This window comes from Phalacrocorax carbo, chromosome 2 (assembly GCF_963921805.1).
Source record: "Phalacrocorax carbo chromosome 2, bPhaCar2.1, whole genome shotgun sequence".
In the NCBI taxonomy this organism is placed as follows: Eukaryota; Metazoa; Chordata; class Aves; order Suliformes; family Phalacrocoracidae; genus Phalacrocorax; species Phalacrocorax carbo.
In genome coordinates, this window is record NC_087514.1 from 105000964 (window position 1) to 105014168 (window position 13205).

Consider the following 13205-nt stretch of genomic DNA (forward strand, 5'->3'; position numbering starts at 1 on the left):
ATAAAATTAGTTACTTTCTGGGGGTGGGATGGTTCTCTTAAATTTTAGTAAATGAAATTTGTTCGTGGAAGGATTGATGGAATACTGGATGTTAGTGTATGTGAAGGGCAGGCATGTGCCAGGAATGGCTGCAGATGGGAGGAGAAGCAAAGTAGAATCTCCACCTCTTAGTGACAATGAGCCCTTATATCAGCTTATCATGTTTAGAGGACCCATACTGCTTGCCTACTTAGCTTTCTGCTAGTTAGTGGCTTGAAATGGCTCAGATTATCATTGGTCTGACACACTCTGGAGGTGGTGTAAGGGAAAGGGCAGAAGACCATCTTAAGCTGCTATGGAATGATAGCCTAATGCTGAAGTTATGGAAAACATCAACTATCTGACTCCAGTGAAAAAGTGAAATCTTGTTCTTTTGCCCTTTTCCACCAACTCCACAAAAGCAAGAATAAGTGAAGCAGAAGGAGTGCACAGATGGAGTCAGGTCCTTCCTTTCAGGGATCAAGGTGGGACACTTTGAGTCGTCAGGTTGGCTCAAGTCCTTTCATGCAGCTTCACCTGAGACTGAATGTTGTTCAGCCTTTCATATGCTCCTCCATCAGCTATCAGTATATCAAATATCAACAGAAAATCTGCTGATATTCTGTTTGGCCTGTTTAACCAAACACTTGCTACTTAGGGTAAACCACAAGCTGTGTTTCTGGGTCCTTCTTTCCCTTGCCTCCACTGTGCCAATATATTTTTCCCTTTCAGGGAGTGCTTGATGCCTACTTTATATAACACACCATAGCTTTTGACATCTGCATGTTTTTAATGGGTTTACCAGGTACCTTCTGCAGCTCAAACTGTTCTTTTGGCAAGCATAAGTGCCAACAAACCCCATGCCATTTGGTTTTTGCACATAGCTGATCACAGATGCTAACAAGTGCTAACAGGAATGTTTTGCAGAAACAGCCTTACGGCAATAAACAGCCTGCCAACCAAAAGGTAGTGTTGCCCTGACGAACTGGCAGACCATGGTGCTGCCTTAACAGATGGCAGGGGTGGGCATCCAAAAGATCAGCTAGAACTAGCAAGCCTGTTAACAGTAGTATTCCTCTCAGGGAAATGACAATCATGCCAACTCTGTTTGGAGTAGATGGAATTCAAGATGAAGCCAGTTGAGATACTGTTGCTGCAGTTAGAGCTGGGATCCTTCTGTGTTTGTGTCCATAAAAGCAGGGACTTCCGGTTTTCACTCTCTCCTGCTCATCTGCTAACTTTTCTCCTCTGAAAGTTAGGTATCAGAAGTGGAAGAGTTTGGCTCTAAGTACCTACCTGCAGGGGAACTCTTTGGTGCCATAATGAGGCAAAGTTGGCTCCTACCTAAACACTGTGAATAGGAAGAGTGGAGAATCTCAGCACTGGATCCTCAAGGGTCACAGAAGACTATAAGTCAGAGAAGCCATCATGCTGGGCTGAAACTCAGACCAGCACTAGGATGAAGATGTGGCTTACCAGTAGTCCTCTCATTCTGAGACAAGTACATATATGTCAGGGGAGACTCTGTACCAACCTTTATAGTGTGCCTAAGTTAATGCAACAAAGTGTTTCTACGCTTAGACTTCATGCTCTTTCTTGCTGACAGTTGCAGTGCTGGCAATTAGGAACTTGTGAACTGCTGGAGAGATTTTTTCATCCATTGAAATCCACTGCCATCAGTGAGATTATTAACCAGTAGTGTATACAGTACAATATTATTTAGTCAGACATCAGAAATCAGAATATGTCTCTAAACAAGCATTAGTGGTCAGCTCTGTACTTGGAGTACTCAAAGTGTCTCTAGAGTAAAGAGAAGAGAAATACAAAAGGGGTAGTGTAGATACTGGGAGAAACATGTAAGTAAACTGGTATCTTCTAAATACCACCACTTTACTGCAGCAGTTCTACAAATAGCCAGTAGTTTTGGTCAAACATTGCTTACTTCTCTGATGAAATTGCCCTCAGTTTTATGCAAACTCGTATTATATCCCATGACATAAAACCCCCAAAACTCTGAAAAGACTTTCCTGAGCCAAACAGCAAAATTAGAAGTGAAAAATGCATAGAAAAAGAAAAAAAGGGAAGACTGAATATTGATGTAGGCAATTTATCAACCTCTCTTCACAAATATGTTAAGGCAGCAGCTCTAGGTCTTGAACCTGAATGTGCTCCCTTTGCCTTTCTTTACTGCAAAGCCACTTTCTTCTCCAAAAAGATCATCTAAATGAGCAGTTCTCAAATGACGTATAAAACTCAGCTTGAGCTGGTCAGATCTCATATTTTAAAGTGATGAAGGCATTATTTTCAGAAGTAGGAAGAGTAGCATCTGCAATTTTTTTTTAAGAATATTTTTTCTTCTGAGTAGAACAGACCATGGGGTCAGAAATGTCCAACATCTCTCTCTGTATTCACACATTACTTAAGTGACATGCCTAAACTAAACTTGTGGCCTCAAGAATGACAGCATGGGAAAAGTCATACCTTAAGGAAGACTTGCAGTTTGATTTTAACAAATACTGTCAGGTCTCTATGTATATTTTGATCATTGTTCTAAACTATTTACATGAAAAAAAAGTGCTAAAAAAGTTTTCCTTGGTAGCACAGTATTTAAGTATTTTATATTAGCAACGATATAAGCATCAAAAATAGCATCTGAACACTATTACTACTGAATAGTTTCATGAAAATTGCCAAAATATCCGTTACTTCCATGGTCTAAGCATGGCCAATTATATGGTCAAACATAAAAGGAATTGTAAGATACTCCTAGGCAAATGACACTATCTGTCATCAATTCAGTGTTAAATAGCTGTGAAATATACAGGTGATTACATTGTCCCTTCTCTGAAGGAAGTAGATCCTTAGATACAGCAAACCCCATAATAGCAAAATACCTCAAAACCTGAACCGTAGCTTAGTCCTGAGGGTCCAGGAGGTCCAGGGGGCCCAGGGGGCCCAGGAGGTCCTGGTGGTCCAGGTTTCCCAGGAGACCCAACAGCACCAACTTCTCCTTTGGGGCCCATTGATCCAGGGACTCCAGTATCACCCTAAAATAAAAGGCCAGTCTATTGGTATACTGAACATGCATAGGTAGATCCAAGTAGAGTCATAGAATCATAGAATGGTTTGGGTTGGAAGGGACCTTAAAGATCATCTAGCTCCAGCCCCACTGCCATGGGGCAAGGGTACCTTCCACTAGACCAGGTGGCTCAAAGCCCCATCCAGCCTGGCCTTGAACACTTCCAGGGAGGGGGCATGCCTCGATCATCTTCATGGCCCTCCTCTGCATTTGCTCAAGCAGGTCCATGTCTTTCTAATGCTGGGGGCCCCAGAGCTGAACACAGCGCTCCAGATGGGGTCTCATGAGAGCTGAGTAGAGGGAAGAGTTGCCTCCCTCAACCTCCTGGCCACACTTCTTAGAGAAGCCAAGTTTGCCAACTTCGTTAGGTTTCATAATAATAATCTTTTAAACTTCTCAGCCCTTTTCTGTAACGTGCTGTATTACAGTGATACTGTTATCCTATAAAGACACTGTCTTTCTTTTTTTACCTTTGGACCAACAGAACCAGGAAGACCTTGATCACCCTGTAAAAGAAAACCAATCCTAGTTACCTACAATAAGAACATTAGATGGGCAACAAAACCACATTTATGACATTTTTGCTTAATTAAAATACCTGCAGATTTCTGTGTTGTTTAATTTGATGTCATAATATCCTTTCCATGAAATGTTAGACCTCTTAGTTAAAAAGGAAACAATATGTAATTCAGGAGTTAAAATAACAAATTAATAGCTCTGGTCTGGTGTGCAATCTTGTATTTCAATTACTGCTGCAGATTTTAAAGGTCTGGAGCACACAGAATTAAGCATCATGGGTCACATCCTCATGCTTCTGAACTTAAATGTCAAAACTCTCATGGGATATAACAGAAGCGGAAACCGATCCCACACAAGTTGTCTAGGGCACTGTTCCAAACAAGGGATATGATGACTAGCATGATTTTAAGGCTCCTCTGCAGCAATCAGGCTATTTGATTTGCTTTTATACACTTTACTTAGATACTGTTTATTCCACTTCTAATTCATGGAACAGACAGAAAGTCACAGCATGCGAATACTTCTTTTCCAAATTGCACTGAATCTAATGGAACTAACTGTTACATTGGCAAGCTCCTGTCCTTACTCATTCCACAGAAATATTGCTTGAGTAAGGTCTGAAAAAAATTAGTGAGTACCAGGCGTAAAATGATAACAATATTTTCTTCCAAAAGTAGTGGCAAAAAACCACATCAAATTTCGCTCCAAGGAGCAAACTGACTTTACTTTCAGTGCATCCTGCGGTTTCTCCCTGTAATCTTCTCTGGACTAATGCGGAATAATGATTAAAAATAGATACTGCAATATAAACTAAATCAAGGTTTTGAGAAAAAGATTAATAGTAGAAAGGAAAAATCCTATTATCCCAAGGTGCTGGGGGTTGCATTGAGCAGGTGCAAATATGTGGTGCTTCATTTCTAATTAAATTTTTATCAAATATATGCAATGCAGAAAACAGGCTCAGTGAGGCAAAGCATTTGAGATTTTTGTCCTTTTTTCTGAGGATTATAACCTTTTTGAAAATTTAATTTTTCTTCCAATGACTTCCCTTTCCACATCAGTCTCTTCTTATAATATGCAATTCAGGCTTGGTTTACCTCAGCTAGACTTCTTTCTAAGACACCTTTATACAAAAATCATGCCACTGATTACAAAGAACACAAGTTTTGGATGGCTGCTTTGTAGTATGTGTACTGCATTTTCTGGATAGCTGCAAGTTCCCATGTGTGCTACCATTTTACCAGCCTCAGGATTTTGAAATCACAACTCAGATCCGTCAGTCTCCAGAGGAGATTAAAAAAAAACAACTTGTGATTTAAAACCCAAATAAATAAATATAAACATTCTGGCCATTTAGGACTTGCCTTTCCATTTCCCTTGCAGTATGAGCGCTTTCAGTGTACCCTTGGGAATCTACTTTCAATTTCTTGTGCATAAATTGTGGTGTAGGAGCTCACTAGAGGATGAAGTTCTCCTGTAGTTTTTGTCTCTGTCTTCTCCATATCCTTCTTGAAGTGGGGTGCAAAAAACGGATTCAGTATTTCAAATTTAGACTCACTAGCCCTCATTAAAGGGTTATAATTATATCTTTATATCTGTTGGCCATGCCTTTGTCTCCTTTTTGCCAGATTAAATGGTTTGAGCTCCTCAGCCTCTCATCATCAGTCACATACTCAAGGCCCCTGGCCATCTCCACAGGTCTCTGCTGCACTGTCTCTGTCTTCTCAACATCCTTCTTGCAGTGGGGTGCAAAAATAATGGATGCAGTGATTTGGGGAAACTTAAAAGGAGTGGCAATTTCGCAATATGTAATTTTTGGTTCTATGACAACACAAGAAAATCTGTCTGCTGGATGCTATGATCCCTTGCTTTCGTTTACTTGTTCCCCCACTTTTGCTGGCCATAGCGCTCATCTGATCATGCATGAAACCAAACAGTGCAGCAAGTCAACAGAAAACTAAATAACCCTTTGCTGCCAGGTTAGGATGTTGACATGTCTCATCAATAGGTGTGTGAAGGCTGGAACTGCCACAAATGTTGGGGTAGGATATCATATCTGGGGGCAGCAGCAGTGCAGTAGTCAGCAGTTAAGATAAATACAGGCTGCTGCAGAAGTATACAAAACCTGATGTGTCGGTCCACAGAATGCAACATAATTCCAGTTGCCCTGATATACACACAGGTATACACACAGATATACACACAGACGGTGCTTTCTACAGGGAATAGGCTGTCCCTCTGTGCCAGTCTGGACTAGCCAGAGTTCTTACCTGTTACAGACTCACCTGCATGTGTCCAGTCATGACTGGCTTTTTACCGGCAAACCACAATGGAGTAGCTCGTATGGCATTTTGAATATTGCATGCTGCAGAAAATGAGACTGTACCCAATAGGGAATTCTGGATTTCTGAATATGCCTTTTGAGATGTGTTCTAATAAGCCATTAGCAGCTGAATTCAATTAAAAAAATACTGAAGCCAGCCAACAGTGTGTTGCAGGGACAACTATTTGTGATTTTTACAGCCTAGAATTGACAAAGATCTTCCAGTGAAGTAGGGGCAAGACAGATGTTTAACTTACCTTTTCTCCTTTCTGTCCTGGTGGGCCAACTACTCCATCAAGACCAGGAGGACCTTGAGGACCCTGTAGATGATAGTAAATCTAAAGCAGGTGCCAATTAAGAGTCCTTTTCCTAGCATAAGCATGTAAGTATTTTTGACCAACGGATGATACAGCATTATGAAAGACTAACGTGTAGCACCAGGTAGGACCTAACACCATTAAGTTCTAACATTTGTATTTCTTCTGAGAGTTTGGCTTTGTATCAAAAGAACATTTACATATATTTTAATAGAAAACTATGTCAAACAATCACAAAGTAGTAAAAAATAATATAAACCAACATAACATAAATATAATGTCAACATGCAAATTAATGGTGCTATCCAAGTAGGTTTTGACAATGCTACTACAGATGCAATGAGGTTGAAATCCACATGCAGTTCAGCCATCCACACTTTTGGCAGCCTCAGGGCCAGACAAGAGCTAGCCGAGAAAACATTGGTACTGACAAAGTCAGAAAGCGGCCCAGGTTTTGTGTGTGATGCCTCACTTTAATTTTCTCTTGAAAAATGTATATTTAGTTCTCCACCCAGTTTCCTGTGCTGTATCCATGACTTTGCATGCATTTGACTGAGCAGCCAGGCTGGGAAAACCTGTCCTTTTAGGGTCAATCACTCAATCAGTATGGTATTGAAGTCCAGCCCACAGTAACTATACATGCAAGAAAGGGAACAGTTACACGCATATTTGCGTACCCTATGGTTTTAAAATTGGTCTCTGAAAGCCTTTAATTAAATTTACAAGTGTGCATTCTGACCTCTGAGAATCTTTTATTTATTCATCTATTTTGGGGAAGGATATAAATGTCTGCAGAAGGAGACAGAAAACATTCTTTTTCTTTTGTGTTTTCAGAATGGTTACAAAGGCCTTAATTTCCCTGCTCTCCTTACTTTTTTCCCTGTTTTTGCCCTTTGGATGTCCTTTGGATGTCCTTTATATTTTATGTGATAGAGTAACTAATAAATTCTTTTTAATATTAAAAAGATCAGAAATATTTTCAGTATGTTTCAAATATTTCCATATTGTATTTTGCCATAATTACATAGACGAGGATTAGAAGAGGAGTTCAGATAACAACAATAATTGTTTTAAATTTTAGGGACTATTTCCCTTATACTACTTAGCAATTTTAAGTTTCATAGCTCTAAAATAGCTTATTTCCTTTACAGCTTTTGAATAGTCTCTCTTACGTAGCTAGCAAGAAACACTTGGAGATTTGTTATTCACTTCAGAGTCAATTCATGCATTTGTGACTATTAAAAAAACAACAACATAGAAAGTATCTCTATACAATGCCATGAGGCAATTTAACTCATGTAGCATTTAGAAAATATGTGTTTAATGAGATCAATATCACATCAGTATCAGACACTATGTGGAGCAGTTAGTGAAGTATTTCCTGTTACAAAAGGCAGCCTTTACCCAAATATTTCCAAGATATGTTTCTCATGAGAAGAGATGATACATCACTAAGTTCTTGATTTAGCAAGGACTTAAGCCTGCACACAATTTCAAGTAATTGGCTAGTCTTCCGAAATTAGCATTTGCAAATGAAGACCTTTACCTACACAAGTATTTCAATGTATTACTGAATGAGGATACCCATCAAAAAATTTCTGCTGTGAATAGATCTCACTTCATTTATCCAGACTGTGCAAATTTGTGCAGATCTTTGGAGAACAGGGCTACACTTTCTTAGGTCATCTGAAAGTGTGGGAATGCATGGGTCTGTACTGTTAATAGCTGGAGTTTTCTTTCAGCAGCCTGCAGACTTGTCATGGTCTGATTCTTTTGAAAATGTACTTTAATTGTCTGGTTAACATTTAACTTCTACTTTTTTAACTGATATGTTTCCCAGGAATTATCCTGAAAGTGGACAACAATGATTTCTGTTGCATCAGAAAAATGAATGGCTACTAGTTGTTAATAACTTCTAAAAAGCCATCCTGATTACAATCAGTAGATGCAGAGAATAATGGCTGCAACAAGGCCAGTGTGATTTGTTGTACCAGTAGAGATGGGAAAGGGGGGAAAGACTGAGGCAAAAGCATGTATTTATTTTAAGAGAATCACACTTCTGCCTCTATTTGGTTAGTTCATTAAAGCCTATCCCAGTCTATTCAGGCTGCTATTCAAGGTGGGGGAATTTTCCACCTTCCAAAATTCATGAGTCATTCCTAGGTAGGCTAAAGCCCATATGTATTTAAAGTTATCATCTCTTAATCTCTTATTTTACAGATATGCTCCAAGTTTATATGGGTTTTGGTTTTGTTTGTATCTCAAGCATGAAAAGCAGTTGATAGTAATTTTGATCACTATATCTCATGTTGAAGCTGACTGCCTGAATGTTGTTACTACCTTTTTTTTTCTTTAATTTTCACTTTCCTCTTTTTGATTGTAGACTGCCTTTGGTGGTTTTATTATTTTTTTTTTTAGAATTTTTACCTAAATATAAATAATATCCTCTTTTATGGGAAAATATGCCTGGTCATAAAAGGGACTGCTTCTGATAGTAAGCCTTAACATGCTAAGCATCTTCATTTTACTGAAAAATGATTATAAATTTTAAATATATGAGCACTGGGGAGCAACACTGGTCTGTATTAGAGGACAGAAGACCTCCAATTATTCTGAGGATACTGTGGTTCTGAAGATGCTGTTGTTCTGAGAAATATTGCCAAAATAGGCATTTTCATGACAGGTCTCTGCAGGACTTTTTAGGACACTGGATAGTCTCCTAAATCACAGAGAATGAGATATTTTTTTTTTTTTAGGTTTAAGCCAGTAATTCAGTGACTAGATATGACTAGAAGTAGCTTACCTTCAAACAATTAAAATACAAAGTATGGGAACGAATTAATTAATTGAAAACAAGAAAAGATTGGCCAAGCACTGCATTGATGTAATAAAGCTAGGCCTTTTTTCCTGGTTAATTCTAGAAGGACTTCTGTTCATGCTTAAAGTGAGACAAAAGGTACAATGAAGCATGTGCCTAAACCACTGCAGTTCCATGGTCTTTAGCACTTGCCGTTCTCTTAGTCTGAAGTATTCAGAGCACTTAGTGGGAAATATTTACGGCACATCTTAAAAAGCTTCAACAATTTTGTTATTACTCTCCAACAATGTTGTAGTCTGGAAATATTGTTGGAAGTCTCACAACATTGGAGATCCTCCCAACAGTGAGGAAAGAATTTCAGCTTTTAACTGAAATAACAATTTCTAGCCTTTTTGATTACAAACGAACAAACCCACCAACATGAAAAATTGTTTGTCAGAGATACTAAATTTCACAATCCAAACAGCAAATAAAAAGGACTCAGTCTCATGAGACTGATCTCATGGTTTCGCAGCCAAACTTTTAATTTTAGAGAAATAATAACCTGACAATAAGCAGACACATAAAGCGAGTAAGCAAGCTTTGTCCTGGAGACAAATACTGTGATAAAACCAGTAGTCTATCCAGTGCTGGTCTGGTCTCTGTTGCTGGATAGGCTCCTCATCTCCTTCTTCTTTCACTGCCAGGGAGGGAGGGTCTGACATATTGTAAAGGAGTTTGAAAAAGACTAGTTGGGCTGTAGAAATTTTCCTCCTTTGCAATCAATGCAGAAGACATCCAGGAAGGACATCCTATTAAGGCCATATGTACAGCAGCATAAGGAGAGCATCAGGAAGGCATGCTAGGAGTGTGGCCACTGTGCAGGACATGGGAGAGCTGCTATCAGTCCATTTACACCTCTTTTCAACTAAACCATTGTCTTTTCAGTCCTTAAGTCCAGTAATTAAGACTAGGAAAGAATGAAAGATGGTTTCCTGCTATCATAGCCTTTTGGTTGTTAATGGCAAGATTCCTAACAACTAGTGGGGCAAGTGTGCTCCCAATACATCCTTTTGTCCTGCTCCCTACCTCCTCTAGACCAGACACTTCTTTCCTTCCCAGTCTTTCCAGGAAGAAAATTCCCAGAATTTTCTTTCAAGGAAACCATACTATAGAAGGATGCAGGTGGAAAGGCATTGCAGACAGCTGGGTCCTATCCTTTTATGCTATCAGGGTACGACAAGGTCAGCAATCTAAAACATGGAAGCGCACCCAGGCCCTACAGCACAGACATGTTTAATGAGACAGAAACCACTGGAGCTCCAGGCACGTTTAAGGTTTTTCCTTGCAGGATATGTCAGGAGTGCATTTAATTAGCCTGTGCAGGTTGTCACTGCTGTTGTAGCAGGATAAAGTTCAGTGCAGGCCAGCCTTGTTGCTTTTGCGGCTGGCAGGCTCTGAGCTCCATACTGCTGCATGAACACTGTTGACTACTTCCATGTTTGCCTGGAGTCTACAAGAACTGGCCTATGTTACTGTAACTGCAGGACAAATGTGTCCTGACTGCACCTTGTTGTTGGATCAGAGGCTAACTCTGAAAATCGTGCTGAGAACAAACCATGGGGAACGTAGAACATGATCTTATCACAGTTACTGCATAAACCCATTGAAAAATCCATTGATAATTTCTAGAAAGCAAAGATTAATAGAAGAAAGCACAATGTTTACAATACACTAATTTAATAAATGTTTGATATTTATTTTCAAGTTTAAGTCAGTGACACATTTTTAAGGATCTGGGCTACAACTGTTAATGATGGTGCAACCTGGTTGTCAAAGCTCCTTTGCATACATAGACAAGGCTTTTTCTGAAACACGTCAGTGAAAAGCCTGGGTGAAAGAAACTGCTTTTTGAGCCTACTTCTGTGGGACCAGGCTATTTCATCTTAGTGAAACATCTTATTACCAGGCCAGAACCACTAATTCTTATCAATTAGTCTTATCAATCACCCATAAAATTGTAAAACAAAAGGATATTTGAGGTAATAACTGAGAAAATACTGAAAACACAGCCAAAGCACTTGAGTGCAGCAAATGCTGGAACTGTGTGTATTCAGCAAAATAATAGTCCATGTAGAACTACATTCTGCACTCTGTTTATTACAGCTTTAATGTAGTGAGGTTCATAGGGATACAACTTATTCCAAGAGGGAACACCCTGAAACTCTGAAATCCAAAAATTACCCTGATTTCTGTCTGACCTGTGTTGAGTGGACACTCCATCTTGCAAGGACCTAAAGCTTAGATGAACAAAAATTTTGATGCTTACACTTCCTTGTAGTGTGAGAGTATGAGACCCAACTCCTGACAGAAAAGGAATAGTTTTTGGGATAGGGCTCTGAGGTATTGGATGGAGGTACCTCCTTGCAGCTCTAAATGAGATATCATATATATAACTCAGGCTATTTTCAGTGTTTCCCTACAGGGTAAATACATCCTCAGCTCTTGGTTTTCATAGAATCATAGAATTGTTAAGGTTGGAAAAGATCCTTAAGATCATCGAGTCCAACCGCTAACCTATCATTGCCAAGTCCACCACTAAACCATATCCTCAAGCACCACATCTACCCTTCTTTTAAATACCTCCAGGGATGGAGACTCCACCACCTCCCTGGGCAGCCTGTTCCAATGGCTGACAACCCTTTTGGTGAATAAGTTTTTCCTAATATCCAACCTAAACTTCCCCTGGCGCAGCTTGAGGCCATTTCCTCTCATCCTATCGCTTGTTATGAGGAAGAAGAGTCCAACACCCACCTCGCTACAACCTCCTTTCAGGTAGTTGTAGAGAGCAATAAGGTCTCCCCTCAGCCTCCTCTTCTCCAGGCTAAACAACTCCAGCTCCCTCAACCTCTCCTCATAAGACTTGTTCTCTAGACCCTTCACCAACTTTGTTGCCCTTCTCTGGACACGCTCCAGCACCTCAATGTCCATCCTGTAGTGAGGGGCCCAAAACTGCACACAGTACTCAAGGTGCGGCCTCGCCAGTGCCGAGTACAGGGGCATGATCACTGCCCTGCTCCTGCTGGCCACACTATTCCTGCTACAAGCCAGGATGCCATTGGCCTTCTTGGCCACCTGAGCACACTGCTGGCTCATGTTTAGCTGGCTGTCAACCAACACCTCCAGGCAGCTTTCCAGCCACTCCTCCCCAAGTCTGTAGCATTGCATGGGGTTGTTGTGACCCAAGTGCAGGACCCTACACTTAGCCTTGTTGAATCTCATACCATTGGCTTCAGCCCAACGATCCAGCCTGTCCAGGTCCCTCTGTTGGGCCTTCCTCCCCTCCAGCAGATCGACACCTCCACCCAGGTTGGTGTTATCTGCAAATTTACTGAGGGTACACTCAATCCCCTCATCCAGATAATCAGTGAAGATATTGAACAGGACCAGCCCCAACACTGAGCCCTGGGGAACGCCACTTGTGACCTGCCACCAATTGGATGTGACTCCATTCACTACCAGTCTCTGGGCTTGGCTATCCAGCCAGTTTGTAACCCAGTGCAGAGTGCACTTGTCCAAGCCGTGAGCAGCCAGCTTCTCTAGGAGAATGTTATGGGAGACAGTGTCAAAGGCCTTACTGAAGTCCAAGTAGGCAACGTACACAGCCTTCCCCTCATCCACTAAGCAGGTCACCTTATCATAGAAGGAGGCTAGGTTAGTGAGGCATGACCTCCCTTTCATAAACCCATGCTGGCTGAGCCCAATCCCCTGGTTATCCTGCATGTGCTGCATAATGGCATTCAAGACGATCTGCTCCATGACCTTTCCCGGCACGGAGGTCAGGCTGACAGGCCTGTAGTTCCCTGGATCCTCCTTCTGACCCCTCTTGTAAAGGGGAGTCACATTCGGTAGCTACCAGTCATCTGGGACTTCCCCGTTGACCAGGACTGCTGATAAAAGATGGACAGCGGCTTGGCGAGCTCCTCTGCCAGCTCCCTCAGTATCCTCGGGTGGATCCCATCTGGCCCCATGGACTTGTGAACGTCCAGGTGAAGGAGCAGGTCGGTGACTGCCACCTCTTCAACAACTGGGACTTCATTCTGCCTACTATCTCCATCTCCCAGCACAGGGGCCTGACAGCCCCGAGGATGA

General features: G+C 41.0%; 1 protein-coding gene across 6 annotated transcripts in view; it reads right to left on the reverse strand.

The window, feature by feature from the left end:
- Window positions 1-13205, reverse strand: part of COL15A1 (collagen type XV alpha 1 chain) — a 163026-nt gene that overhangs the window by 59216 nt on the left and 90605 nt on the right. For all 6 annotated transcript variants that reach the window (XM_064443767.1, XM_064443771.1, XM_064443770.1 and 3 more), the window contains 3 exons: window positions 6197-6259; window positions 3568-3603; window positions 2913-3065 (listed from right to left, as the gene is read on the reverse strand). In XM_064443767.1, coding sequence (XP_064299837.1) covers window positions 2913-3065; window positions 3568-3603; window positions 6197-6259 — 252 coding nt within the window. The remainder of the gene's footprint in view (window positions 1-2912; window positions 3066-3567; window positions 3604-6196; window positions 6260-13205) is intronic.